This window comes from Homarus americanus, unplaced genomic scaffold (assembly GCF_018991925.1).
Source record: "Homarus americanus isolate GMGI-L3 unplaced genomic scaffold, GMGI_Hamer_2.0 scaffold23578, whole genome shotgun sequence".
Lineage (NCBI taxonomy): Eukaryota > Metazoa > Arthropoda > Malacostraca > Decapoda > Nephropidae > Homarus > Homarus americanus.
The window spans coordinates 7,121,229-7,147,043 of record NW_024733231.1 but is presented as its reverse complement, the minus strand read 5'-3'; the positions used below and the strand labels follow the sequence as shown (position 1 = coordinate 7,147,043).

The 25,815-nt window shown below is 37.8% G+C and overlaps 1 protein-coding gene across 1 annotated transcript in view; it reads right to left on the bottom strand.

Moving 5' to 3' along the window:
- LOC121869494 (ATP-dependent RNA helicase TDRD9-like) overlaps window positions 1-25,815 on the bottom strand; it is a 57,635-nt gene that overhangs the window by 27,225 nt on the left and 4,595 nt on the right. The window contains exons 3-17 of the mRNA XM_042370848.1: window positions 22,203-22,349; window positions 21,315-21,491; window positions 19,744-19,965; window positions 17,738-17,941; window positions 17,084-17,254; window positions 16,023-16,156; window positions 15,563-15,646; window positions 13,872-14,014; window positions 11,827-11,993; window positions 10,385-10,553; window positions 8,640-8,900; window positions 7,243-7,370; window positions 6,226-6,432; window positions 5,201-5,418; window positions 1,186-1,338 (exon numbers count right to left, since the gene is read on the bottom strand). Coding sequence (XP_042226782.1) covers window positions 1,186-1,338; window positions 5,201-5,418; window positions 6,226-6,432; window positions 7,243-7,370; window positions 8,640-8,900; window positions 10,385-10,553; window positions 11,827-11,993; window positions 13,872-14,014; window positions 15,563-15,646; window positions 16,023-16,156; window positions 17,084-17,254; window positions 17,738-17,941; window positions 19,744-19,965; window positions 21,315-21,491; window positions 22,203-22,349 — 2,585 coding nt within the window. The remainder of the gene's footprint in view (window positions 1-1,185; window positions 1,339-5,200; window positions 5,419-6,225; window positions 6,433-7,242; window positions 7,371-8,639; window positions 8,901-10,384; window positions 10,554-11,826; window positions 11,994-13,871; window positions 14,015-15,562; window positions 15,647-16,022; window positions 16,157-17,083; window positions 17,255-17,737; window positions 17,942-19,743; window positions 19,966-21,314; window positions 21,492-22,202; window positions 22,350-25,815) is intronic.

The window sequence follows — 25,815 nt, the reverse complement described above, 5'->3', positions numbered from 1 at the left end:
TACGGTAACATCTTTTGAACGAAAGAAAGCGAAAGTCATTGTTTCCGTCACGATTTCATCCCACTTTCCATTGTAATACGTACGTCACTTCAGCAAAAATATTACATTTCCGTGAATGCATTATATCAAGCACAGTATGAATAGAATACCATTGTAATATAACAGTATTTTGAGTCCTACTCTTTCCATTTACAGAGTACTGTACAAGCCCATAATAATGGCTCCTGAAGTAGATAAACTTCGTTGTGTGAAGAGAAAGAAGAACACGTTGAAATTGAGTGACAAACTTGAAATAATTAAGAAACTAGAACGTGGTGTGAGCAATACTGTTCTAATGGAAACATACGACATTGGAAAGTCTACAATTTATGATATAAAAAAGGCAAAGAATAAAATTCTAGAATTCACAGCTTTTTCATTAAAACTGCTCGTTTTGATAAATGAAGAATGCTATATTTGCTAATGAATAAACTATCAAAATGTACCTGTTCATCTCTTCTTTATTCCTCCTTAAATTTTAATTTTAAAAGTACTGCCTGAGAATCCGGAAAATCCGAAAATCCAGACCGACCCAATCCCCAAGCAGTCCGGATTTTTGGACTTCTACTGTATTGCTATTATTTTAGTATCCAGGGTTCTAACAACATCGGTTTTTAGCCCGTCCGATGCATTATAGAGTTATCATACTACAGATACCTTTGATAGCATTATGACATTAGAGCTGACAGTGAAAGAATTTGACCAAAACAAAGTGAAAATAAAGATTATCTTGCAATGAGCAAAAGAATATAGTAAACAATTCTTAAAACACCTTTTCTCTATTCAAAACTAAATCCATCATTTCAAAACACACCAACAAATTTTAACTCTCCTCGAGTCCAAACACGATAAAAGTAAAAGTAAACAACTGTTTCCTGGACTGCACTTGTCATCTTTGAAACCAAATAAATTGATGTACAGGGGCCCCATGTACACTGCCCCCTTCCTTAATGAGGCCTTGTTCAATGTCCCTACAGCAAACTTCCACTGATGATGGCCACCATTTAAAGGTTAAAGTTAAATGTACCTTTAGATTCACACCACAATTTCTCTTGTTACTTATCTAAGACAGGTGCTAAACAAGTTAGTTTATTTATATCTGGCTAATAGGATGAAGTAAAGGTAAAGTAATACTGTATATCTTACCTATAACAAGTTATAAAAAAGCCCTTCTGAATTCTCGTTATTTGGTGCATTTTGAGAGCCATATGCATTGTTGTTGGGCAGTCTCCTGGAATAGCCTTGAAGTGATTCTCCTTTTCTGAAGACCCGCTAAGTCTTGGAAATTGAATAAATGCCCTAAAGGGGAGAAATTTTATTAAAATCCTACTAAGGTAACCATATGTACAGTATATTAACAGTAAATCTTTAAGTTGTGGATGATGAACCAAAGAAAGGGAAGTTGGAGCTGTTTTGTGGAAGATTAATCTTGCGAAATGAAAATGAATGGTATGAATAATTTTGTATACCAGTAGATTACATACCAGGTATTCCTTCCCTGAAGCATATTTCCCACATAATGGAGAAATCAGAGGAAAACACTCAGTTCTACTCAAACAAGGGGACCAAGAACCCTAAAGCTCAATGATGAAAGGAATGGCTACTCCATCACATCTGTGAAACATCTTGCCAATTCATCATCTTTCAAAGTAAATACATAAACAGTTGTCTTCGATCACCTGAAGATTAGCCCCAGCTTATTTTACCCTAAGATTAACCACCCTAATGCTAATCAGGCCCCCCCCCCTCCATATGGATTGAATTAAGGTGTCAAATCGTCAGGGTAAATAAGATGGGGGGGAATCTTCATTGATTCAATGTAATTTTGCTTCCAATGCTAGAAATTTATGACTCTCTTAACAGGGCTGTCTTATCTCTGAATCTGGTTTTACAGGACCAATTCATTCTGAAACTTCCACTTGGTAGAAACAAAATCCCCAACTCTGTACTATACAACAGCAGCAAACAACCACTTCCAATTATTTCACTCCAATGAAGCAATAAAATGTGTACTAACAGGTCCAAAACAACCACCATCAGCATCATCAGAATAACATGAACCTAAATTTTTTTTTATTATTTGCAACTTCTACTAAAATTTTCTGGGGTATAATAATCAAGTGAAAGTTGCTCAAAAGTACTTATTGATCTTGATATATGACTTAAATTTGCTGAACTGTGAAAAATGTAAATTCTAACTAGAAATTATTACTGTACATAGAAGCATTATGAAAATAATCACGTTACTGTACTAATACATAATGTTTTATGAGTAACACATCCACTATAAGACCTGTTGAGAATTATGAACTCTTGGAACAACCTGCCAGTGTTGTGACAGCACTGAGTGTGAGCTCTTTCAGGGCCAGACTTGACCAACACTGGAGCAGGTTCCAATACAGTGGGGTATGCTATAATGAACGGATCCTACTACGAATATTCCTATAACGAACGGTTTTACCTATAAAATTGAGAATGCTATAACGAACGCAACTCCTACAACGAACGCGGATGAATACGGGACTTATTTCACCTGGCGCATGAATATTGTTGTACCGCGACCCACAACAAGAGCGTCAGGCGCCATCTTTGTCTCATTGTGTAGCCAGTGCACCACTGTTATTGTTGAAATTTCATCTTTTGATATGGAAATAAAGTTATTTGTATAAATATTTTATTATACAAGTGTATAATTGTGACAATGAATCGTCCAAAGCGAGTGAGAAAGCTCATAACTCTTGAAACTAAGAAAGAAATCATAAAGAAACATGAGGATGGAACAAGCATTGCGAAACTTAGTGATGAGTATGGGATGGCTAAATCGACTATATGTACAATTTTAAAGAATAAAGAGGAGTTGAAAACAGTGCAAGTGGCTAAGGGAATCTCTAGACTTAGCAAAGCAAGGTGTAATGTGATTGAGGAGATGGAAAACTTACTCTTAGTGTGGATAAAAGAGAAAGAAATGGCAGGTGATAGCATTAGTGAAGCTATAATTTGTGAGAAGGCCAGACAATTGTTTGAGGACCTTAAAGCCAAGACTCCCAGTGCAAGTGATAGTGATGTGCCATTGTTTATGGGTACCAAGGGGTGGTTTACTGGTTTCAGAAGGAGAAATAAAATACATAGTGTTGTGAGACATGGTGATGCTGCTAGTGCAGATAAGGAAGCAGCTAAGGAACACCATGACATTTTTTTGAATATTATTAAAGAGGGAGGCTTTGTTTCTCAGCAGGTATTCAACTGAGATGAAACTGGACTTTTTTGGAAAAAAATGCCTCGCCGTACATACATTACCAAGGAGGAAACTTCTGTCCCTGGCCATAAGCCAATGAAAGACAGGCTTACCCTCCTTCTTTGTGCTAATGCTTCTGGTGACTGCAAAATAAAGCCACTCCTTGTGTACCATGCAGAAAACCCCAGAGCTTTCAAAAAAATTAGGAAGACCCGCCTTGGTGTTATGTGGCGGTCAAACCCAAAGGCTTGGGTGACCAGGAATTTATTCTCTGAGTGGGTGATTGAGGTGTTTGGACCCAGTGTTCGGGAATACCTCAGGGAGAATAATCTTCCACTGAAAGCTTTGTTGGTGATGGACAATGCACCAGCCCACCCTCCTAATTTGATGGTTGAATTGCCAGAGGAGTTCAACTTCATCACTGTGCACTTCTTGCCACCCAACACAACACCTCTCATCCAGCCCATGGATCAACAGGTAATTTCTAACTTTAAGAAGCTGTACACAAAGGCACTGTTTAGAAAATGTTTTGCGTCCACTTCTTCCAGTGATGTTAGCTTGAAGGAATTTTGGAAGAGTCACTTCAATATAGCAGATGCTGTATTTTTAATTACCTCAGCCTGGAAAGAAGTTACTGTTAGGTGTCTTTGTGCTGCTTGGAGGCCATTGTGGCCTGAATGTGTCCTTCAAAGAGACTTTGAAGGCTTCGAAGAGTTAGAAGAAGAGGCTGTTGTTCATGAAATTGTGTCTCTGGGCAATTCCATGGGCCTGGAAGTGGATGATGATGATGTTGAGGAGTTGGTGGACGAGCACACTAAGGAATTGTCCACTGAGGAGCTGCTTGAGCTTCACAAAGAGGAAAATGAGACACTGAAGCGGAGCTTAACTTCTGAGGAGTCAGGGGAGGAGGAGGACAAGGAGGAAAGCCGCATCATTCCAGCCAAAGATCTCAAGGATAGGTTCTTTTGCTGGAGCAAACTGTCCAAACTTGCTAAGGATTATCATCCTGATGTTGGTTCTGTGCAAAAGGCCATCAGTGTGTTTAATGACAATGTTATGAACTACTTTTGGAAGGTCCAGAAATCAAGGTTGAAGCAGCCAACCCTGGATTCCTTCTTTACAAAGGTAACTGAAGAACCTACAGACAAAGTGCCTGTGAGACAGCCACCAAAGAGGGCTAGGAAGGATGACTCCTCTCCTTCCACCTCTTCTCCATAATTCTCTCCTCCCCCCTCCCCCTCTGCCTCCTGTCCTGCATGCTGAACAACACTAAGGTAAGACAAAGTACCGTATTTTTTACATTTTCCACAGAATTTTTTCAGTGTTAAGTGGTTGTATTTGAGGGCCTGGAACGGATTAATCCTATAACGAACGAGGTTCTGGAACCAATTACATTCGTTATAGCATACCCCACTGTATATTCAGGAGCCCAGTACTTGCCAACAGTGCATAAGAGAGACGAGGTCAACCACCCAAGCGGCTAACGAGTGTACCGGTGGCAATGAGGATAGAAGTAAAAAGTAAAGTAAACGTAGACCTGTCTCTGGAAGACAATATATGCATAAAAATCACCCATTTTGTGCCAATGGTGTGGCAGGAAGCTGGTAATAACTGGTGTACCCTCTGGGTTAATATAGCACCCTGGGCTGAGGGATCACAAGTTGGCAAAGGCTACTGAACTCCCAAACTGGCAACCAGTAGAGTACTTGTTACAAGCTGTAGCCTGTTGAAGGGCATAACCCAGAAAAAGTGAAATAACCCATATTAACCACTCTGGTGTAGTTTGCCTTGATCCTTCTGCACTAACTTATGGATGGCAGCAAAACCCTGTATACCTACAAGTGAATAACTAAATTTTTAAGCAGAGATCTTTTCCTTTTGTTCCAGAGATAATTACCAAACCATGAGAAAATCATCTCCACTTACCTGCTTCCTTCATAGGAAATGCGAAGGTTTTGTGAACACTCCTGAAATAGCTGCCTAATTTGCTGGTCATACACAATGTTAGTATCTGGGGGCAGACCTCCCACAACCACCGTCTTAAATGGATCGTGTCCATTCAGTTCCCGACATATCTCTTCCTCGTGGTTATCTGGGATGTAACGTTTGAAGTAGTGTGGGAAGAAGGCACTTGCTATGCATATCTGTGGGGATGATAGTTTTTACTCAGTCTTCAGATGGGATGTATATATTTAATGTGTTGTCAGGCTGTCCCTCTGTCTGTCCTTTCATTCATTAACACAAGAGTTTTCATTCATTCTCATCAGATCTAACAGCCTGATTCCCTTCATATTGCAAGTTTAAACTCACTCCATGCTTCATGAAGCCTACTTTGGATTCGTACAATGTCTGATTATTTTGGCTTATTTCCTGCCTTCTGTTTGATTAAGAGGTTTCTTATCAGTATCCCTTGAGACTAATACAGGGACCAACTGCCATCCACAGATGTAACCCATTTTTGACAATTTCCTGTCATTACAGTGGCTGAGAGGTTTCTGATCATCTTAAACAAAACTAACAGTTCCTTCCTTTCTGTAACTGTGTTGGAATAGGAGGAATGAAGAAATCCCTCCACTCACTTCACATTGCATCTGAATACAGTACCCGTCCCACTGTTTCCCTAATGTGGAATTAACAATTTCTGATCATGGAAAAAACTTCAGATAAGAATTTTGCAAGACAACAAGCACCAGCAATGAATACCCTCTATGTACCCTTCAGAGAAGACATATAATTTCAAAGCAGATTACACTATCCTGGTGGATAAGACCAGATAAAGATTTTTTTTTTACATGTAATCCTCTTTACCCAGTTGGATTAGTTTCAAGAACCAATGAACACCTGTGGGCATACTGGCACACCATGATGAAAGAATTAACTCTAATTCAAAAAATTAATATAAAAGACAAACATTTATCCTAATCAAATGTTAATATTAAACATTACCATACCTTTAGAATAAGGCAGTGACTCTGATTGATTGGATTATGCACTTGAGGTTCGATCTTGAAACGTTGCAAACGACTTGTCAATTCATTCACTAACGTTTGCACTTCCCGTAGGGCAACGAGGTCTACATAGCTGTGCCTGGCCCAGTGTTTCTCAGTTTGGCCGCCTCGATGAATGAACTTTCCTCTGAGCTGCAAACTCTGCCACAGCTACGGGTATCGGGTAATGTAAATAAACATTAAAATTTCCAATATTCACAGGTAAAAAGCGCAATATAATCATTGACTCCTTATTCAATTTAGGGTATGTTACCCGAAAAGTATCTGTTCCGAGCATTTAAACCAAACGTCATACCAAACTATTTTAGCACAGGCTGTGCAGATTATGTGCAACATTTACTTACCTCAGGCATGTGACTTCCGAGATTTAATTGGTTGAATAATTTATTGCCAGGTCATAACTCCTGTCACATCACATTTACAGCCTCTGAGATTGGTGTTTCTTCTAAAATGTTGACAACTTGACACTAATTGATTTGAAACTTAATGTAAAGATGAATTACCCACAACTGAAATAGGTCACTAATCCTGGTGGGGTCACGCAGCACCTGACACAATCCTGTCTAGGCATCTATTTTCCTATCAAAATACAGCCACTCCTCGACTTACGACCAGCCGGATATACGACAGCCGCAGTCGTATAAAATATTTTTCAAATTATGTATTTTCGAGTCCTGACGTTAGTGATCGCGCTGTGTACTGAAAAAAATTTTGTTTGTAATTCCCTTTAAATTGGCTGGCAAGCGTAAAAGTGAAAGTTCTCGTGGTGCCGAGAAGAAAAAGAGACACCCATTTTAGATTTTCTATGTATTATTTTCGCATTTTCGACTTACGACCCGGTCGTTGGTCCCTAACCCCGTCGTAAGTCAAGGACTGATTGTACTATGAATGAGTTAAAAAGACAAAATAATGATGATAATAAATAATAATAATAAAAAAGGAATGTGTGTGTGTCCTTACATCATAGGCGTTGAGAACAGCAATGCAATCAGAGAAGGAGCCATAAGACCAGGAGACCTTGGAAAGATAGGCATTTAGTTCATCTCGGAATGGATGGGCATGGATGCCTCTCAATGACAAGCCAGCAGCTGAAAAGAAATAACAGTAGAGAAAACAAATAACCATTAACAGATAAAATTTACAAGTCTACTTACAGAGAGGTAGCATTTGATAAGTTGGGTCTAATTCAACAAATGTGTTTGATGTTAATAAAAAATAAATAGAATAAAAGTAAAGGCATCATTAAATATACAAAGATTATAGTGTGATAAATCATACTTCACACACCTAACCAAACTAAAGGATAATTGAAAACTATGTCTTGTGGAAAAAAATAGACTGGTATATTGCATTTAATATTGTGTAATGTTAAAATGTGCCTGTTATTGGCCATCACTGTCAGAAGACTTGGAATAATATGCCAGTGTTGTGACAGAACCAAGAGTTAGATCATTCAAGACCTGACTTGACCAATGCTGGCACAGATACACTCTGGAGCCAGTGTATACCCAGTATGTGCCAACAATGTGTAACTGAGTTATGACTGACAGTCCAAGTGGATTACAGGCCAATCAGTGGTGAAGGGGCTTAAGTAATGTAAATTTTTCTTCCTTCACTTCCCAGATTTAACCTCATTGGTGGTTTTCTTTGGAAATGTAACCCCCTAAGGCAGTGGTTCTCAACCTTGTTTGCCCCATGCACCCCTTTCACCATATGTCAGAATGTCATTTCCCCCTCCTTTCCAAGATTGTCTGCCTCAAAAAGTGCATTCCAAATAATATGCATATAATACTGGAAATCTTTTATTTTTTCCATATTAGTATCAGTTTTACCCCCCCCCCCCTGAAAACCTGAGGGGGGAAATTCCCCCCTGGTTGAGAACCCCTGCCCTAAGGGATTCACATGTTTACTCCACAGGAGTAACATATAATATACAGAGTATAAAAAAATGTATACACTGCCTTACACAAGTGCAAATAATGTTGCTGTTATAATAGAAGCATTCACACGATAATAAAATCTATAAAGCAGTATGTAGACAGTTTTGCCAGACACCCTATGCACTCACACACCTCTCATAAATTATAAAACTATCTTCCCACCATATGTTGTCTTCCCCATCCCGAACAATAATTTTATGACAGCCTAAAGGACCCCATAAATGACCTGAGACAAAACCAAAAGGCATACAATGCTTGACAGTAAACAGTATGATCCATTAAGTCAAAGTAGTGTTACAAGTGAAGCATCCATTCTACCATGGCCACCTAATTAATCCATGTGGGTCCTGTAGGACAAAGAGGCAGAAAACAGAGAAAAAATGGAAGATCTTAAATGAGAATGAAATCTTTACTCACCAATAATTATACATTCCCTGAGACAACCTAACAGATAGCCCATCACAATCAGCTTGGCAAGACGGGGATCAAGTGGAAGAGCGACAATCACCTCTCCTAAGAATGTTAAATTACCATCTAGGGAAGATATCTCATTGTTGGATTTGACAGCAAGAGCACCCATCTGTTCCAAAAGAAAAAAAATTAATACAATTAAATAAATACACAAATAAATACATATATACAGCACAGGGTGAAATGTTGTGAGGGGGAAGACTTGTGCTTGATGTAACATGACCAAAACAAGAGTTGTCATAAGATATTGAAACACTTTGTTTCATCACATTCTTTTAGACAGGAGACCAGGTGTCATCATGCATATATCTAGTGGCTGCAGCACATTGTGTTACTGTACAACCATAGCAGGATGTACAGTCACGTTCAAGATTCTTCGAATACTGCTGGAGACAGCTGGCAACTCAAGGCCGTTTGTTTACTATACTACGTAGTAAAAATTATGAATGAATGTAAAAGTGATCGGTGATTGGTTACTTAGTTCCCCGTTGCTTAATTAATGGTTGGGCTTTGTTGTTTCGCATTATATTATGCCTTTCTGCAAGTATATACTGTTAATTTGATTTTAAAATAGATAGAGCAATGAGCCAACCTATATGAATTTATATTTAGATAAATAAACTTAAGTAAAAATCGGTAAGTATGTTAAAGAACATCATGCAGCGGGCACAGCTGTGTGCAGGCTGCGCCCTGGCATAAAACCGTGTTGGCAATCCTTTACAAGGTTGTTTCGTAGTAGATGTTCCACCGCGTCATCTCTGACAAGACTCTCAAGTACTTTACATATTATGCTGGTCAGGCTCGCCGGTCTATTGTTGTTCGTGAAGTGACGATCGCCCTTCTTGAAGATAGGATTCACTTAAGCCACTTTCCAATCACTGGGGACCCACTTCATTGCCAGATGTATAACTGTATTTGATTTAGTGGAATGATTACCACCTGCATTACTTTAAGAGATACCATTAGATAATCACACCCATTAAGAGTGATCGTTGTAGCCACAGGTCAAAATCTTCCAAAAGGTGGACAAGTGACCATTTTTCTAAAAGAGCAATTCTTTGTTATAAATGATCAGGACCAAGATGCTCAGTGAGGTAACATATTGTAGAGTATCTGTGTAGAACCAAAGTTGGAATTAATAATTAATGTGACCTACATTTCCCTCAAAATGTTACAGCTACGGCACATACATATGAGAAAGGTGACTGTTATCATCTGATAATTCTACCCACTGAATATGGTGGTGGTGCAGTGTTTTACAAGTGATATACGACCTTACAGTACATGTACCAGCAAAAGTTCAACATCTGTTTATGTTGATAATTACAACACAACAAGGGAAGTAAAGCTACCTCTTCTGCACTTTGTGAAAGTGAGCTAAACATTGCAATGGATATAAATAAAGTTGCTTCGTAAATACTGTATACGTTAACATGACTTCAGACCACTAAGTTAATCAGTAGTCTCAGGCATTAATATCCATCCTTATAGCTTCTTGGACCTTTACTCTAGCACAGCAGAGGATGTGGCCAGCTTGAGCTGCAAACGTGAATTTTTTTGATCAAACTGATTATTTCCTTTATCAAAACACTCATGCAGTAAAGACAATATTTCTACCTAACAAGAGACATTTGTTAGCCTCAAACTTAAAGTTCAACATTAATAACAAAAGTATCATGTATGCAATTTACTTGCCTGCTTCAATGTGAGGATAGTTCGATGTATGTCAACCAAGTTTGGTGGATCAAGAGCCAGAGCCAGGAGGGACTGAGGTTCCCCCATATTAAGCACCTTGGTCTTCAACACTAAATGGCTGAGGGGTATGCGGCACAGTTCAGGAGTTGAATATAAAGGCAGAGTCTGAAACACAATGTACTAAAACAGGCTTCTTTTGTCTCTTCTTTTTACACCATCTCTTCATCCCTATTCACCAAAACACTATTAACCACAACAACTAATATGATACAGCATAATACCATTTATATATACGTAGTGGTTAGACCTCTGGGTGCTTTGGGTAAAGGATATGACATAACCACCTAGTTTCCACTCATCCTTTATCACTCTTCCTTTCCACTATCTCCAAAAACACAGTAAATTTGGGCATCTCTCAAACTCAAAAAATATTATTCGTTGAAAAATACCTACAGTACAGTACCCAATAATTATTCAAATGGAAACCAAGACAACCAGTAGATTAATATATAATCTAAACACATTACAGGGGTTCCCCAGGTTATGAACAGGTTCCGTTCCTGAGGACGTTCTTATCCCTCTCAACCTCGGAGCCTGCGACACATAAGTGCATGAAAACCTACGCTCAGCCTCAGAGGTTTTTGCTGACTTTTTTTTTTAAGGGGTCATTTCACTGCCATGGAATTTTATTAATTGTAATGGGGCCTCTTCTAGTGTAAAATTGTCTGAAACTATTTTGCTTTTATTATGATGTTCATTGATATGTACTATATACTAAAATATAGAACAAAGCATGCAGAATATCGTCGTATAAGGAAAAATAACATAACACAAAAACTCGTGGAATACTTTAATGGCCGGGCAGCGCACCCTCCTCTCGCTCTAATGGCCAGAGCAACACCAAACGCCACTCACACGGCGACCAAGACCGTCTCGGAGAAGGTGATAAGGCCCACACAAAGAAAACGACGTCTGTCAAATGGCATCCAAAGTTCAGTCAGTTTCAATGAATAGTTTTTGAGTTATTTGAAAGTACGGTCCATTGGACGCCACGTTGGCGTCGCGAGGCTGAGCACAGGTTTTTTGTCTTTTATGTTCGACGTCACTATGGAGATGTGCAAGGCTGAGAGGGTTAAGTTGGATTTGTATGTAAGTCAGAACACATGCTATGTGCATACCGTACTTACAAAACAATTTTTGAAATCCCACTATATCATAGCCTAAGTCCCTACATACATGTAAAATCACTTAATTTAAGAGAAAAGAAGAAATAGAATGAAAAAATAGAGTAAATGAAAGCAAAAAATAAATCATCGGGTAAATAAAATACTGTAAATTTCAAGTTTAACTCCTTTTTCTATCGGCGGGCATTCGTAAGTCAGGGACCCCCTGTACAGGGAATACATATTAACAAATGGAGCAGTGTTTCTTTACCAACCCTAAAAAATGACTGTGGTATAAGACGGTAAACTCTTCCCGACGAGACCCGTCCACACCTTCCTGCTTTCTGTTGGCAAGAAGCCTGCGATGACCAGTCCATCTTCAGTGAAGTATAGTTAGTTGCACTATCATATGTCAGCACCTTTGTCAGGCAGAAGTCGATCACTGAAAAGTATTTAGTATCTGAGTTTCACAAAGATTTATCACACCAAAGCATCCTACAGTCGACCCTCGTTAATTCGGACCCCTTTAATCCGGATTTCGGGTAATTCGGACAAAATCTGAACGAACTTTTTTTTTTTATATTTGTAGGAATATTACCTACGCGGACCTTAAGCTAAAATGCTGGTCCACCCACTGCTTGGATAAAACACCAGCTTCTTTTTGGTTAAATGTAACATCACCACTAGTGTGGGGGGGGATGCAACTTTTAGCTTCAGACATGAAAAATATTTACTATTTACTGCCAGTAAACAATGGAAATGTAAAATATGTACCAATTAGTAATGAAAAGTTGTGCAGTTCCTTCAGCAAATGAAGCTCACTAACTTACAATAGGCTAAATTACCTTACAACGTGATTTCAGTAGTCTATGTTGAAGTTCTTAGCACAGGCTAACTTATCATATACGGCATCACAGTACCCATTGATCTACAAAAAGTACCGGTAATAAAAACGTTTTTGATATTTCACACTTGATATAGTACCCAGTAATCCACCTCAACCTCATATTGTTTACAACGATCACGACGCACCACCACCATCTGTTGAGTATCAGCTAGACGGTACACGTGTTTTTCGAATCGTTTTCAGTTAAAAAACTGTTACATCACATGTATATTTTACCTTAACTGTGCCTGAATCAATATATTCTCAGAAATAAATAGGAGTTTTGCTGAAACGTGATGTATTTTAATGTAAAATAGGATAAAATACATGACGAAAACAAAAGACTTTACCTAACCTTCCGATGTTCAAGAGAAATTACTCGTTTTTTTTAATAGTTTTTGGTTAAAATACTGTTATATTACAATGGAATTCTATTCATACTGTGCTTGATATAATGCATTCACGGAAATGTAATATTTTTGCTGAAATGACGTCAGTATTACAGTGGAAAGTGGGATAAAATCGTGACGAAAACAAAGACTTTCGCTTTCTTTCGTTCAAAAGATGTTACCGTAATCGCTTTTCGATTGGTTTTCAGTTAAAAAACTGTTGTATTACAATAATATTCTATCCTAATTGACTTGAATAAATACTATGATACCATATTTCTGAATATTTTCATTAAAATCCATCCAAATCATTTTCCTTGTCATCGTCTGCAGCACCAAACAGCTTCTCCCAGTCCTCTCCTGGAACAGGGCTAGAGGGTATGTGTTTTTCGAATCATTTTCAGTTAAAAAACTGTTACATCACACGTAAATTTTACCTAAACTGTGCCTGAATGAATATATTCTCGAAAATAAATAGTAGTTTTGCTGAAACGTGATGTATTTCAGTGTAAAATAGGATAAAATACATGACGAAAACAAAAGACTTTACCCAAGCTTCCGATGTTCGAGAGATGTTATTCGTTTTTTTACTAGTTTTCGGTTTAAATACTGTTATATTACAATGATATTCTATTCATACTGTGCTTGATATAATACATTCACGGAAATGTAATATTTTTGCTGAAATTACGTACGTATTACAGTGGAAAGTGGGATAAAATCGTGACGAAAACAATGATTTTGAAATATAATGCAATATTAACCCCTAAATCGGTTAATTCGGACAATCTGCTAAAACGGACACCCTTCCCCTATTAGTCCGAATTAACAAGGGTCGACTGTATTTGGTTAACAATACTCTACAGCAGTTGGCTTATTTAAGATTATACAAGGTTATGTAAGGCTATATTAAGTAAAGTCAAATATACTAACTTTAGTTACATAAGGTTAGGTTAAAAACTCATCAACAAAAATTATCTGTATGATTCATCTATTTTTATACCTTCAGCAAGTATTTTTATGCTTTAAATAAAAAGGTACCAACCATATTTGATATCTGTTATAGTAACAGAGCTCTCGGCAATATTTGTTGACAATATAATTTTCCTGAAGCCTTTTGGTTGGGTTGAGAATGCAAGCTGTTGTTCCTCATGTGTGATGGAGGAGTGAAGTGGAAACAACTGCCATCTGAAATGTTAATGGGTGTCATTATGAATGTAGTGTGTATACACGAACTGTAATTATGAAAAGCACCAAATTACTTTGTTTTGATTTTGTTATGCAAATAAACATAGTTAACGGGTGAGGCTTGTTTAAGTAATAAAATCACTCCTATATCGAAGTATCTGGTATTTTGAACTCCCATTTCCCCTTTAGTTCAAATAATGAGGTTCTATTGTATCTGAAGGCCACCCAAACTAGAGGTGCCCATGCCAGTGGTCTGTGTAGAATCCCTCCATTGTTCTTGATGATCTTGTCTTGGGCTATTTTGAAGCCCAGTGTACAGTAGTACTAGTCTCTATTCCACAACTTGAGCTATTAAGTTGCTCCATACATCTATCACTCTCATTGAAAAGAATTATTTGCTTATGTTCGTTCTTCATGATACCTTGGAGTTATGAAGATAAGGACCGGGTTAACATTTTCCATCCCTCTCAAGATTTTGAATGTATGAGATCTGCCCTATTAAGTCTTGTTTGAAGAGTTGTTAGTCCCAAGGCCCTCGGTCTTCCTGGATAATCAAGGTGATACATGCTAGTTCCAGAATCATCTTAGTTATTCTATGTTGCACATTTTCAAGGAATGCTAAATTTTTGTGGGGGATAGAGGTTCCATACCTGTATAAAGTACTATTCCAGACTGGGATGTAAGAGATACTTATAAAGTTGAAGGAACATTTTCTTATCTTTGTATCTAAGTTATTCCTAAATCTTAGTTGGCTTTTTCCACTGTTGCACTGCCTTCAGTGACTGATGTCACAATACTTAGATCTTTTTACTTATGAACAATAACAGGAAATGTTATAAACAAAATAGTTGTGATTGGGGTTGTTGTAATCTACATGACATACAGTCTTACATTTTGTAATGCGAAAAAACAATTCGCAGTCTCAAGCACAAACTTGACTTTGTGGCTTGCTATATTTTCCTTCATTTCATTTATGTAGATCACAATGATAGTTTCTGTGGTACTCCACTAAGAAACTTTTTCCATTCTGAATGTATTCTATTTATGACCACTTTTTGCTGCCTGTCTTTGAGCCATTTGTTAATTCACTTCAATATCTCCTGTGATGCCATGTGCCTGGATCTTAAAGAGGCACTTTGTCAAATGCCTTAGAGAAATTCATGTACAACAGATCCACTGGTAAGCCTTGGTCCATGTACCTGTAGTCTGTTCCCATTTCAAGGAAAGTGAATAAGTTTGCCAGACAGGATTTGCTCTCCATGTACTCATGTTGTGATGCATTGATAAGACTGTACTTGGTCAGGCTATCATACAGGTTTTCAGGAATGCATATTGGGATCATACATCACTTAGGCACAGGACAAGCCCACCATGTTTCCTATGTCACGTTTCTTTGCAATATTTTGTAAAAATTTTAAATTCACAGGCAGTTACTATATCAAAGACGCTTAATAAATCTAGAATTCAACACTTACAACACTTGCTACAGTCTATACAGTACATGAGAGAAAATCCAACTGTAAAATTTGGAGATAAGTTTAAACTCACTTGTATCTTTCGGCTCTCTCACCTAGGTGGTCAATCAAGCATTCAATTTGAAACAAACCGGGCAGGAACACCAAAACTGCTCCTCTGAAGAAAAAATAAATAAATAAATAAAGCAAATTAACTGCAATCAGAAGAAACATATTTTTAACAAGGTAAGAGCAGTCAGAACAGGCTATTCCCACCCACATCCATAAAACAGTATCCACTTTTTCACACATAAATAATAGTATCTACATGAGTAATTGCAACACTTCCTTAGTCACTTAACACTTAAAAAAACCCACTTCCTGATCAACACTTTACACCCACATCTTTATCAGTCATGGCAACACTTCCTTATAGTCATTTTCGCACTTACCAACACTTTAATAACTACACCCTCACTCACTCGGCTACAGACATACACTTCAGGTAGGTGTTAATCAACCAATACCAAAAGAGAGTAAAACAGCTTGTGTACCTTGTTGTCACCATCTTCTCGGTGTTCTCCTCCAAGATGTCAAAACACGATATCATCTCGACAACAAATTTGTACATGTCGTCATCTATACTCGGGTTTCCTGGGTTGATCCTTGGTAACTTGGGTATTATAGTCTGAAAGAATACCTAACCTAAGAACAACTTTTACAGGAACTAGTTGACACAGTCATCTATACTATTGTGAAATTGTATACTGTAGTTATAAAGGGATTGTGGGCTGACGTGCATGGGAGGTGGTGAGTTGTCCTTCCTCCCTCCTCCTCCCCTGAGTCCTGGGCTATGTATCCATACACAGTATTGTGTAGTGTCTTAATATAATTCGTTTTCTATTCCTATAATTCATTCATCTTAATCTATTTCATAATATATTCAAGCCACCCCTTTCCAACAGGGCTTTTGTTGGCGAGTGTATATTGTATACCTGCATAGTCTACTGTATGCACACTGCATAGTCTAAATGTATGGTGAAAAGCATTAATAAAACAATTAAATTATAAAACATACTGTACAGTAGGTATAAAATAAGAAAAACTAGAGTGGAATTGTGAGACGGAGTAGGGCAGGTAGCAGGGCTGGACCCAACGGAAATTTCCCACCCCTTTCTAACCACAGTAAGTATGCAATTTCACCATAATTCCCATATTATTTAGGTTCATTTGGTGCCAAGTTAATGAAATATTATCATAAAATAATCCCACACTCAACCCCAGATGAGTTAATGAGTTTGTGTACAACAGTCAGCAAGCCTGTATCTATGTTCTTTATTTATTTGTTGCTTTTATTGGTACTGTACAATGGTGTTACCTGGAGAATGGTTATGAGAAGGAAGGAATTGTTATGTAATATACAACTACCTTTTTGTGTTTCTAAACATTTTTTTTAAGGGAATGAGCCACAAAGTCTAAACTGGAAACCATAAAATCACAAATGGCAAGAGTTTACTGTATTTCATCAACTTCTGCTGACCTCAGAATAATGAAAGGCTAACTGCTATGAATGCACTTAAGCTTAAAGTATAAAACTGCTTGATGAAATACTCACTGGTCTGTCTCTGCAGATCACACGAAGATCTTCCAAGTAAAAGGTCATGATTTTGTGGCGTGTCCTCTTCCCTATGGAAATAACGGGTGCAGGTACTAACTGGTCCGTGACCGGAGTGGCAAAATATTCAGAAAATTTGAAGGTATCAATGGTGGCCGACATCAGAATGATCTGTAAGTACAGAAAATCTTTATAAGAAGATAAAATATAAGATTATGACTTCTTATCCAAATCTATGTCTTAGAATCGTCTAATTAATGTATCCAAAATTGTAAATTCAACAAGAATTTGATTAAGTTACTTAAGTGAACTTACTTTCAGAAGATGTTCAAGTCTTTCAAGTAATGAACATTTTTAACTCTTTATTCTGCAATTGTTCTACCCTGTAGTTTACATTTAGCACAGCTGGTGTGTCATATAAACAATGTGGAGTTGCTGATTTTTCTTACTTTACATAGCATGAGTTGAGTTGAGACTACAGTAAACAGATCAATTAGTATGGCAGTGAATTTCATTTAGCAGCAAATGATCACCTCCGGAGAACCTGCAGGTATACAGTCTTTGTCCATAATATCTAGAGTACTGTACATACCAAGTAGCACACTGTACAAGGTGTTCAATCCTTTGGCCACTTTACACACGCCTTCACCTTACCTTAACCCGAGGAGAAACAGAACGAAGCAGCTTTTTCACAAGAAGGATGGCAAAGTCTGTCTCAGCGCTTCGTTCATGAACCTCATCCAAGATAATGTGTGTGAACTTGTCAAGACTGCGTTGGTTAATTAGTGTCTGAACCAATACTTCTGCCGTGACGTACACGAGTCTTGTGTCAATGTCGGTGCGTTTGTCCAGACCTACCTGAAAGAATAAAAATATTAGCTACTTTCAATCAAAATTAGACAATTTACAAATCCATATTTCATCTAAATTTAAATGAACTTTTGGCCCAATTGCAAGTGAATCACAAAAGCATGACTGCCCATTAGGGACAGTGTGGATACAGCATATAGTATACGAAGCCTTCGGTACACAGGAGGCAGGAATCGAACCACTGACCCCCATAACAGGAGGCAAATGCTGCACCCACTCAACTGCCAAGCTCTGATCTGGCCCCAATTAAAAAAATATTAATATAGTTCACTTCCACAACTTATATCAACTGTGAAACAAACATTACTATATATTGTATCCAATTGATTTATTATACAAATTGCAGACAGATCAATCCCTCCTAGTTATTTTAGCTGTGAGACCTTCCTGAGTCAGAGTATTTGGGGCTTGAGGCTATCCGACTTATCTAGAATTCTGACTTAAGTGTAACCTCCCTCCCTCCCTGGATGCTTTCAACCACCAGTTTGCTGAAAAATTCCTTCCAAAAACAAAATTAAAATTGCCAATATACATTTAGACTGCAATTACTTTTTTGTAGCAAATGACTCTTAAGGTCCAGTGTAGGACTTACGGTACTGTACGTATACTCACACTTATATTTAGTAACATTTATACATTATCTAATATGCACTTATGGTAAATCTGGCTGATGTTATGGTCCTCGGTGGTGTTGCTTTGCCTTTACTTGCTTTACAGGCCATAATAATACACTTGGGAACCACTAAATGCAGATGAAAAAAAAAACAGGAGTGGAGCGGTGGTCACAACAACAATGTGCGAACTGAACCCCCCCCAAAGCTAGAGCTCGTCCAAATTATGGAGGTTTCCGACTTTGGGAATTAACATTGTCTTATCAGTGAGACCATGTGAACTAATTTTGTGGCCTAGAACATTTGATGTGAACAGATTAATAATTCACTGAATAATTAATTAACTAATGTCGTGAGTGCCTTAAGTATAAAGAGTTTCGTGTCGTCCAAACTATACTAGTACGGTTACATGCTTGGGACCATTCAAGACTCTGTGCAGCCCAGTGCCTGGTGACAATGAGGTGTAAAAACATCTCAAGGGGCACTACTCAGTTGAGTGTCCTTACTTGGAGCTGGCAGACGCTCGCCCCACAAGGGGTCACAGCTCAAGATTGAAGAAGCCGCAAGTCCAGAAAACTGTGAGGGCAAATTTTTTCGGAGTGAGATTTGTGAACTGTTGCAACAATCTACCAGCAAGTGTTGTGACGGCACCGAGTGTGAGCTCTCAAGACAAGACTTGACCAACACTGGAGTGGGTTCAGGTACATTCAGGAGCCGGTGCATGCCCAGTACTTGCCAACAGTGTGTAACAGAGACGTGACCGATCGCCCAAGTGACGAACGAGCCGATCAGTGGTGAAGAGGATAAAATAAGCAAATGTAATGAGAAGTGGTCAGCCAGGAGGTAAGTGACTGTCTAACAGCTAATAACCTGAATAGTGATAAATCTAATAAATTACCAAGTACTGTTTGGTATAATTTTTCTCACCTCATCCTAGTTAAATTTAAATCCACTTTTTTTATATATTTAATTCCATGTGCAGTAAATTTGGTCATTATCCACTCATCAATCTTGTACCTACGACTGAAATGGATGGATGGAACAAGACAGACAGATGGGACCAACAGAAGGATGAAGGTAAACAGTAGGTTATAAACAATAGGTTATAAACAGTAGGTTATTAACATTAGGTTATAAAAGCTTCAGTAATGTACAAAAATTCATATGACAAAATCTTACCTGATAACCAACTAATTTTCCCAGTACCCAATTACGTTCTGTACAAACTCGACGAGCCAGAGAAATAGCAGCAATCTTACGAGGCTGTGTGACCACAATATTGCAATGGACGTTTTTCTCTGCTGCATCATCTAGGATGAACTGAGGAATTTGTGTTGATTTTCCACATCCTGTTTCTCCTTGAATTACCACAACTTGATAGTTAGAAATTTCCTTAAGGATCTAAAAAAAATAAATAAAAGATATGAAAGAAAACATTCACACAAAATTATAATTAGTAAAATCACCAAACAAATTTACTAATGGTCTGGGGTGTACAGACCATATACGTATACTGTACTGTACAGTTCGGGTTGTATATAGAAGAGGTAGATATAATGTGTACATACAGCAGACCATACAGATATACAATTATCAATGTATCTAGACAGTGTGGGTATACAGCAATGGTAATCAGTAAGACAACAAAGTAAGTAGATCAGTGGCTATTAACTTGGAGGCACAGATCTAGCCATTCATTAATTTTAATCTTAACTTCACGTACCATTGCCAGAGACATCATCCTGTTAGAGGGGTCCCCGAGGTCCACACGAGGATAATATTACATAATATTACAGTTTTGGAGATACGTACGGTGAAACCTCCATAAAAAAGACTTCACTCCATATAATCCGTGAGATAGGGTGGAGGGTGTTCTCATCTAACGGACTCTCAATACAGCGGACTTTCATCTCTATAAAGTATACTGTACTTGTTCATTGGATGGAGGTTTCATATCTAATGGACCCTCGATATAATACTTTCCAATACAGTCCATAAATAGAGGTTATAAGAACAGAAAGACTATTATAAAAAAAAAATTGAGATACATGAAAGATGCCGGTCATGTCAGAGCTGCAGTTCTGCTTGACTGACCTGGGACAGACCTACCATAGCATGAGCGTCCCCAATTTATCTTGAGCATTTCCGGAACAGCTACAGACACAGAGTACAGTATATGGTAGTCGGTCAATCCAACCCGTTGACCCAACCCTCTATCAACTCATCCTCCTGTTAACTAAATCCCTGTCAGTCCAACCATCAATTCAACCCCCTCTGTCTTTTAGGTATAGAAAAGTAATAAAGGTGTTGAAGCTGTTTAACGTTTATCTCCTCCTCTCCTTCCAAATACAAAGCACTACTGAAGTCATAAATTGATGGCCAGCAGCACTGTAGTACACCAAAATGAGTGATGTGTGTTGACTCATTTAATAAATCCAATCTCAGACATACACTTTGAACACCTTCTCCCTCAAATCTTTTACACATTTTTATTCTTTACTCAAGTGATTATCTTAATTAATACATTCTTTTTGTTCTTTAAAACTGTTGTTTTCACTTTCTTCTTACCTGTACTTCTAAAACTTATACCTTCACAGTCTAGAGAAACACTGCAACAAGCTCTCCGTCAAGCAACTTTCCTGTACAGTACATGCCATGGTTTAACATTTCCTCTTTCACCAGGACTGTTAAAGAGAGAATTCTTTTCTCACTGAAGTTATATATTTCCCACAGTGGTTATATTTACTCACCAATTTCTGGTCATCAAATACGGGCAGTGTTGAGTCTTGATTGTATACACAGAAGTTATAATGCAAATAAACTTGGGCAGCATTCACCCCGTCCTCATTCAAGAGTGATTCTGTCATTGTATCTTCTTCCACTGACCACACCTTGGAATGTTGTTTAGTATCAACTAATGGCAGTGCCTGAGGAAAATAACAGGAATATAAGACATTATTATATGGTAATAATGTAAGCATTATAAATGACTGATCACAATACAGTATAACTTTTGAATCATTTAGTGCAACTTATATAAATTTATTTCTCGTATACCCGGAGAACTTTACCCTACACCTGCCTTGTACTGTAGGTCCTTAGTACTGTATCACCAAGTATAGCAGGATATATTTTTGATGATCCTCACTAATTTATCGATAAAGATATTATATATGCACCTCTTTGGAATTCATTGTCCTTCAGTTTTAAAGACCTACAAAACATTGGCTGCCACATAAATGGAGAATTCATCCTGATATCTTATTTTCTGGGTACTGGTAAATTGTAATAAGGCAGCTACTGTTCCTGCACTAGCCAGGTGTGGGGGCTTGGTTATCCTTCCATGTCCCTAACTGACAACTGGGAGTATACTAACACTAATTTTGATGGCCACAACTGGGCTAACTGAAATTTTGAGCACTGGAAGTTACAACATCCCAATTTAACTCTTCTGAGGTCCACACCGCCCTTAGGTATGTTATTCTGTCTGACACCAGACAATTTTATTCAACTGAGATAAACTCCTGCCCTCTAAAGGGTTACATCACATGATGTCTTAAGAGTATGAACATACACTTACGCAGTAAAAGTAAATATAATCTCAACAAGAAGCTCATAATTTAAAAGTTGTAACTAACCTCAAACTCTTTCTTGTACTTGGCAGCATAATCCTGACCGTGTTTACGATCCATGTAGGCAGACGTGTCAATGAAAGAACAGGAATCCTGTTCAGTTTCAGGCACTTGGAGCCCCTTACCATCAGTCTGGCTCTTTGGAAGTACCACCTGTTATGGGTACAACCAAGAACATTACATTCACAAGCTTCTCAAAACAGCCAACAATGGAAACCCTAAACTGATGTCACCCACAGTTCTGTATAGTGTATTGGCAGCCTTGCCTTACAGGGGCTTAGTCCACCCCTAGATACAGTCCAGTAAAGTATAGCCAGAGTGAATAGCTCTATACTGTATTACAGCACCTCTAACACAACTCGTATCTCCTGACAGAGGATCAGTGCACCAGAGTGCCGCTCCAGCACCTCCATTCATCATGGGAAATGTTTTACCACACATACAGCTTGACAGTAAAATCAAACATTTCCAGATCAAAATATCATAATTACCATAAATCATAAAAATATGATAATACAGTACAAACATTTAAGTAATACTGTTCAGTAATTATGTATTTTTTTTTTTGCATACGTATGTATAAATCTATATTGGATGCGTGAGTGTTGACACTCGCATGTCCACTTCCAGTCCAGTAGTCATTCCCTCACAATGCAGGACTGTAACAGTCACAGTTGCGCATCTAGTAGATTAATACCCACACTCATTCATATTATGCCGTCGTCCATAAATCTAAAGTTCCGCCCAGATGTGATATATGCCTACCAAAAGCTGAAACATTCAAGATTGATTATGAGTATGTTAAAGGCTTCAACTGTATTTAAGTGTAGTGAAAGTTATACTAAGACGATATGTTTCAGTTACCTACAATCCTTGTTTTGCCTCTCGTGAACATACAAGACATCAATCCAAAACAGAAGTTATAGTTCCTTGATTTACAGTCACTGGAGAATCTGATGACTATATTGAAATTGTCATTTTTGTAATAAAGAAACTCAATAATTTTTTAGTTCAAACCTTTCAACCAACAAAATCTCTGAGTCCCTGTGAATAAGCCTCTGTTACTTTTGGCCGACTCCCTCAAACACTGATTACATTATAAACGTTAACCTTACAAAAAGTAATGTAGAGCCACAGCACTAATTTTCATAGAACAATGTGTACAATATCTGGGACTGATAATATTTCCATAAAAAGCCTGACTGCGTAGTCCTTGGTGTATATAATGTGAGACAGCCAGAAGTACCATGACTGACTGTGATCTCCTTCATGTACCAGGTATGTTACTTGTGACCATCATATTAAGTGAATCTGACTTAGTTGTGCTTACTTTGAGTATACAAGTACAGTAATCCTGTAACATAACTCACCGTCTTATCTATGGTGGCCATTTCCAAATTTTCAAAAAGGAGGACTTTTTTCTTCTTTTTTTTTTTGGCGACACCTATTTTTTGACCTAAATTAAGCATGTTTAATGATGAGTTGAAAATATATAAATGGTTGTATAAAATATACAAAATATACTTTGAAGAATTGTTGATTTGTCAAATATCACTACAATGTGATGAATGCTATTTTGTGGTAATATTTCTAAAATTTATTTATTTTTTAAACGCACTCTATATATCACATACATGCATTTATACAGTATAAATAAAGAACTGAAAGAAATGAGTTAAAATTTTTACTCCTGCTGAAACAGCATATGCTAACCAAATTGAAGCAAGAACAAAAAAGTCAACCACTCTCCACTGCGGCCTTGGGTAGACTGACTATCTCGGACCATAAGACGTGTTTACTGTCGACAACTTGACTCTTACTGTCGTACACTGAGGCTCATCAACAGTGTTGACAACGACAACTACATATAATAAAAATATGTTAAAGGTTATTACGGCCTTCAGTTCCCGCTGTTTTAAGTATACCTAAGGTAATCTATATAATTCTTTTTAGTTAAACAACAAAAAGGAGGACGAATTAACGTCCAGCTCGAGGTAGCGCCGGACAGAGGACAGAGTGCTCAAAAGCCGGACGTCTGGCCACCCTAGTCTTATCATGTGTTAAGTGGTCATGCTCCATTCATTTCCTTGCACAAGATGTATTGTGTGACATTTGTATTTTAACCAGCTGCAGGCAGGATGTCTGTGCAACAAAAAATCACATGATTCATATTATGCTCAATAGCCCATAAAACATGTAGCCATAACTTATTTCTCAAGTCCCCCATTGAGACGTCTGTTTAAGAAAGTTAAGAAATCTCATGTTTATGTTTGTATATTTTAAATTATAAATGATTGCTGAAAGCTTCAACCATATTTACTTTTAGTAAAATTGTTAAGTAAGTTGAGTGTTCGAGTTTGCAATAGAGGTGAGAATCTTTTCTCTGCCCTGTGAGAAGCTACGAGATACCTACTCACCACTGAAGTCATAAGAGACACTGAAAGAAATACAGTATACCGAGTGTGAGCTCTTTCAAAACCAAACTTGATCAACACTGCAGCGGGTTCAGGTACAATCAGGAGCCAGTGCATGCCCAGTACTTGCCAACATTTTTAACAAATAATCATAATGCCTTTAGTGCTATTATTACCACTGCCGTATCTACTTTTTATTCTCCCTAATACAGTGGTCCCTCAGTTAACGAACACAATCCGTTCCAGCAGGTTGTTCGTTAACCGAAACCATTGTTTCAATGGGTTTTTGGGTAATTGGTTCCAGCTCACCGAAAATTGCCTAAATTCAACAAAATTGGTAGAAAAGTTCACTTACTTTGAGGTGTGTATGTAGAAGGCTCCTGGATGATGGTGATGATGATGATGGGAATTAGAATGGGGGTGGAGGAGAAGGAAGAAGAGAAGGCATTGGGGTGGAAGAGAAGTCACCCCATGGCACCATTTCACCCATAAAATATTAGTTCTCTTGGTGTATTTCAAGATTATTTTCGTTAAATCAACACTGCACTGCATTATATATTGTCAATATGTATAATATATTTCAAAATGACCAATAATTTGCTTGGAAACACAGAAAAAAAGCATTTAGTTGAAGAGAGTCTCAAGCAAGATGTTACCTCCAGTGAAAACAGAGAGAGACTAACGCCTGTTTGCTGTGTTAAGAGGCTGGATGCCGCGCATTAAACTAGTCACTTTACCTTCAATTATGTTCAATAATTGTTAAAATGACTAAAAAATTGAATATTAAACTTTTAAAATTATTGAATAGTATGAACTTCTTGATATTTACTAAAATAGTAAGGAATTTAAGCCCTAGAACCGATTAATGTATTAGCGGACTAATACTAAAGCTGGTTGACCGGCCAGTGCAAGCGAAAACATGTTGAGGTCGGTTCGTAAGAAATTCGTTACCCGAATTTTTGTTCGTTAACCGAATTTAAGAATCTTATGGGAGGCAGTTCGTTAACCGAAATTTCGTTAACCGAGGCATTCGTTAACCGAGGGACCACTGTACTGTAATTTAAGAACATAAGAATGGAAGAAACCGCAGTGGGGCTATTGGCCCATACTGGGCAGTCCCATTTACACCCAACCCGCATTGCTCATATATCCATCCAACCTATGTTTGAAGCTATCCAGTAAATTCGAGTTAATAATGATGTTTG